Source organism: Lactuca sativa, chromosome 5 (genome assembly GCF_002870075.4).
Source record: "Lactuca sativa cultivar Salinas chromosome 5, Lsat_Salinas_v11, whole genome shotgun sequence".
Classification (NCBI taxonomy): Eukaryota; Viridiplantae; Streptophyta; class Magnoliopsida; order Asterales; family Asteraceae; genus Lactuca; species Lactuca sativa.
In genome coordinates, this window is record NC_056627.2 from 231,815,593 (window position 1) to 231,820,512 (window position 4,920).

General features: G+C 34.3%; 1 protein-coding gene across 1 annotated transcript; it reads right to left on the reverse strand.

Moving 5' to 3' along the window:
* Positions 1 to 3,300: 3,300 nt before the first annotated feature.
* Positions 3,301 to 4,373, reverse strand: LOC111881819 (putative F-box only protein 15). Its single transcript, XM_023878209.1, has 2 exons — positions 3,631 to 4,373; positions 3,301 to 3,502 (listed from the first exon to the last, which is right to left on the reverse strand). Exons 1-2 carry the CDS (start codon positions 4,371 to 4,373, stop codon positions 3,301 to 3,303), a joined length of 945 nt encoding a protein of 314 aa, XP_023733977.1.
* Positions 4,374 to 4,920: the final 547 nt, after the last annotated feature.

The window sequence follows — 4,920 nt, forward strand, 5'->3', positions numbered from 1 at the left end:
CTTATATAAATCATAATAATAGCTCATATACTCATTATAAGTTCCTAATAACATTACTATATTGAAACATAAGTTATAGTAAAGATAGGTTAGGCGTAGCTCACTTACAACGGATTTTCTCGAAAACCGGGCTTCGTTGGAGCAACGTTCCCGAGCCAAAATGCTCTATTCTCGGGGCTTCGTTAGGTTGATATGGGGTTTACCTAGGCTTAGGGGGCTTAAGGGGAGCTAGAGCGAGGTTCTAGAGAGAGAAAGTGAAGTTGGGAAGGTGTGAAGAATGAGGGAACCCGACACCTCTACTTATAGGCTGGAATCTTGCTCTACTCGTCGAGTAGGAGGTCCTACTCATCGAGTCCATGGGCAGGTGTCACCCTCTGGTGGCTTGCCTTGGGGAGAAAGCCTTGACCCATATTCAACCATGTCACCTGTTTTCGCACAACACCCTGCCGACTTTTAAACCCCGTAACTTACGCATACGAGCTCCGTTTTCAATGATCTTTATATCCACGCGTAGGTAAAAACAAGATCTACAAATTTCATTTAGACTCCGTCGGTTCATTCTCTACCGATCTTAAATTAACAGTAGGAGGAGATTATACTGTTAAATGTCCGCGTAAAATTCATAACTTCTAGATACGGACTCCGTTTTCGTCTGTCTTTTCATCGTTGAGTTCCTATTAATGAGATCTTCAACGCTCATTTAGGTCACGTAGGCCAAAAATCCGCTCGAACTAAAATTCGAGTTTCTGGTCGTGCACTTCTATGCCAAATCCTAGAAAATTCATAACTTCCTCATACGAAGTCAAATTTGGGCGTTCTTTTTATGGACGCTCTTGGTTCAACGTATACTACAACTTTTATTTGGATCACTAAGGCTAAAAAGTCTTTTATCAAAAATTCACTATTTACGTCTGCCGGTGTCGTGCCAATTTTGCCGTAAAACTTCGACGGGCAATAACTTCTTCATTATAATTCGGATTTCGACGTTCTTTATATGTACGGAACTCTTAAGACATATTCTACAACTTGGTTAAGATTATTTATTCTAAATAATCTTTTGTCAAAAAGTCGTTTTCGACCCCTATTATCTCTAAATTGACTAGCCCGGATATACGGGCGTTACATGGATTTAAAGAAATCTAAATGAAGTTATCAAAATACAATATTATATTGTGTGTATGTTCGATCAAACTATTCCATCCCAAAATATGACTTTTAGGATATCGAATCACCAAACATCTATGCACAAATGAGCTAAAGTAATGACTATTTACACTTTCTTTCCATGAAATTGTTTGCAAAATCTCTGGTGAAACACGTTGATAAACAACATCGTCGGCTATTGCGTCTCGGAAAAGTCGGTAACTACAAAGTAAATAAAGAAAATTGAGGTTTCAAGTACATAAAAAAACAATCACGATTGCAAAGGGATGTTTCTGGTAACAAGTCATGGGAATAATATCGATTACACCATTGAAAGTAGATAAAAGTTACGCAAATTAGGCGTTAGAAGCATCAACTATAAAAGCTAATCCTACACGTTCTAGAATCGCAAACCATAATTCTCTTTGATGGTCGAATACCCTTTGGTGTCGACCTCGACCGTAAACCAACATTTTTTTTTGGATGACTGAAGTAGGAAGATTGAGAATTTGAAAATGTTTGTTTGTAGGGTTTACTTTGAAAACGTTGAACATTTGTACTTTGAAATCATCTTAATAATAAAAAAACCAAAGAAAAAAAAATCAAAATCTTATTACAAAATACAAATTACAAATCGATTGGGTTTGTGAACAATTTAAGAAAACTGTATACATCCAAGAAAATTACAAATTCTATTCCTAATGATTATATGTAGCAAAGTTTGTAATTTTTATAAAACCCACTTGAAGTTAAAGAAAACAAATCAATTGAATCAAAACCTAAGAAGCTTAATTGTCCAACAAATGTCGCCAATGAATTGTCGGAAATAATTGCTCGTCTCTCTTATCAAAAAGTATAATTCTAAGTGTGAAATAATGATTGAATGTGTGAAAGAAAAAGCAACCCGAGCTCTTGAAATTATAGAAACTTCACATAAATGTATGATGAAATGACATGTATAATGATAAAAAAGTGTAGCTGCTCTACTAGCGTAATATGAACTCGATAGATTTAAGTTGATCACAAGTATAGTCATATGACATTGTATATTTCCTAGCGTTTGGTTGCACAAATCTTGAAAAAAGGTTACAAAATAGTCATATCTTAGACATCGATGATGATGATTTATTCCATGAATTGGAATTTTTACAAAAAATAGTTATCGGTTCGACATAATAAAATACACGTAATAGTAAATATATTGAAAATGATTATCATTATCCAATTTCTTGACTAGCATACTAAATATTGTTACATGCTCTTGTTTCAGTTGCATCAATGGAAAAAAAAAACGTTCAAAACTAAAATCCAAAATCTTATTTTCGATCTAACGCCTCTCAAGAAAGATATAATGTTTTGGATTTGATTTCGATTGAAAACGTGTTTCTTGAAAACATCAATTATGAAAGTGTAATACATGAATTTACTTCTCAAATGCCAAAGTGTCCGTGTTTAGAAAATAGTAATTCATTGATTGTCCATCTTATTTTAAATAGTTTATTGTAATATTTAAATTAATTAGATCAATGAAGATCTGTGTCAGTAGAGGTACATAATTTACGATATATTTATTATCATTTTTAAGTTTTGAATTTGAAAATCTAAAATTTAATTAATAATATTTTACAAAAACCTTTTTTGGGGCCTTAGTTGATTTTCACACAAGGCTTTCAAAACAAGGGCCGGCCCAGGCCCCAATGGAAAAAGAACAACAAAAGGGAACTTTCGTGTAAATTATGTGTTTGTTTAGTGTTGTAACAATGTAACTAAAATATTGTAATTATGTGTTTGTTTAGTGTTGTAAGAGTGTAACTTAGGTATTGTGCTATGTGGCCTGCTTTTAATGTTTCATCATGTATCTTTCCCCAATTCAGTTTTTAGAAGACCAGTACACTAATTGATATACATGAACGTTATTAGCATAATCCCGGAAATAAATTAGATCATAGCATTACATAGATAGTTCAACATTGAAAACAAAAAAAAAAAAAAAAAAAAAAAAAAAAAAATCAGCAAAACCCAAGAACAACCACAATGTTAAAAAAGTCGGATAAGGCTGTGATACCTCATATAGCGATTTGGCGACACCAAAGTCTCGATATATTTCCCTCTTGGAGGGATATCAAACTCATCACCGGTATTTGAGTATGACATCTCTCACAAAAACGTCTTTCCGGATCCAGTTTGTAGAGATGACATCCAGAGTGCAAACAATATGTCACCCAATTCCCATTCCTCATCAAGTGTAGTGGCTTCTGAATGCAATATAAATTCGGCAATATCGGATAACTTATCAGCTCTGTCCAATCTCCATCTCCATCCATCCTCCAAAACCTGGCACTCAACTCTACTGAATTTTCTTTATATATCACACACAAGTAAATATGTCTGTCATTATGTAGAAGCGTGAAATCCAAACAAGCTCTTCTTCTAACTCCAAAACATGGAGTTTCTATCTTTCTGAACTTCTCTGTCTTTGTGTCAAACCTTATAATTGAATTAGATAAATGACCTAAGGTTCTTCTCTTGCCTTGTTTTATAAAATAAACTTTTTCATTCTGTACAATACTTTCCCCCCAACTTTCTGAAATCAAGCAGGTAATACTTTTCAAGTCGCTAGTGGAAGAATCCAGCTTTCTCCATGAATCTGATTTCAACGAGTATATGTAAGCATGGCGATCGTGGGTGACACGTAAAAGTCTGTAGTCATCGTGTGAATAGCTATAATACAGCCCGTATGGTCCTCCACAAACCTCGTAGCATTCTTTACAAGAATGAGATTTAGACAACTTCTTGTAGTCATCGGTTAAAGGATTCCATAATATCAGATTATGGTATTTATCATCGTACTTACGTTTGGTTATGCCTACACAAACAAGTCCATTGCATGATGTCATAATCGTCATGTTTTCAGGGCAAACTTTAAACGGAATCGGGCGGCTGCGACTTAGACCGCTTTCAGGTGATTCACAATCAATGGTGTGAAGGTTGCATGGTGCTGTAGTAGATAAAACGAGAAGTTTGTGGTGGTTTTGATGGTGGTCGTTGGTGACGTGGTGGAGGTGGAGCTTGATAAACTCAGGCGAACTTAGGAACATGTGCCATTGTTTGGAAACGTACCTGAAACGGTGTAGAGATTCGGCAGGCAGCCTTGGTAGTATGTTGTAGAATAGAATTTCATGCGGTAGCTCCGTCGTGATCTTTTTATTGGGCCGATGGTGCTCCTCCATGGTTGTTTTCTAGGTATGATTTGGGGGAGGAGATTTATTGTATTTATAACAAACAAGAGGTATTTGACTATTATTCTAATTCTTTGATACATGGAAGGTGAGATTAAGGCGGAAGAAATAAATATATAACTTAAATTTGAAAAAAATAAAAATAAAAGCAAATACAAATATCATGTTATGATTTCATTATACGATTCTATAATCTAATTTTTGGTTAAATCAGTTGATATATTTGATTTATATTCGTCCACTGCGCCTAACTTCTCCAAAAATATTCACCCATCATAATGCTAAATCCAAATTTTCGTAAAACTAATATTTTAAATAATTATTAATTTTTTTTACAAAAGTTGAAAATTAGATTTTCCTAGATTACACTTTTAAGTCCAGTTTGTTGATAAACCCAAAACTATAAAATAAAAATTCTAAAGACAAAATTGCAAAAATGGTCCTGTTTTTTTAGGGTTTTAGTCCAAACCACAACTTTTTTGGATTAGTGGTCCTTTTGAGCTAGTTTCCTTGCACTTTTGGTCCCCCATAAAACTGA

Excerpts from the sequence above, each read along its gene's own strand:
- LOC111881819 (XM_023878209.1), bottom strand. The coding sequence starts at position 4,373 with ATGGAGGAGCACCATCGGCCCAATAAAAAGATCACGACGGAGCTACCG. Across the intron at positions 3,503-3,630 it reads TTATCTAATTCAATTATAAG|AAAATTCAGTAGAGTTGAGT; the intron begins GTTTGACACAAA and ends TGATATATAAAG.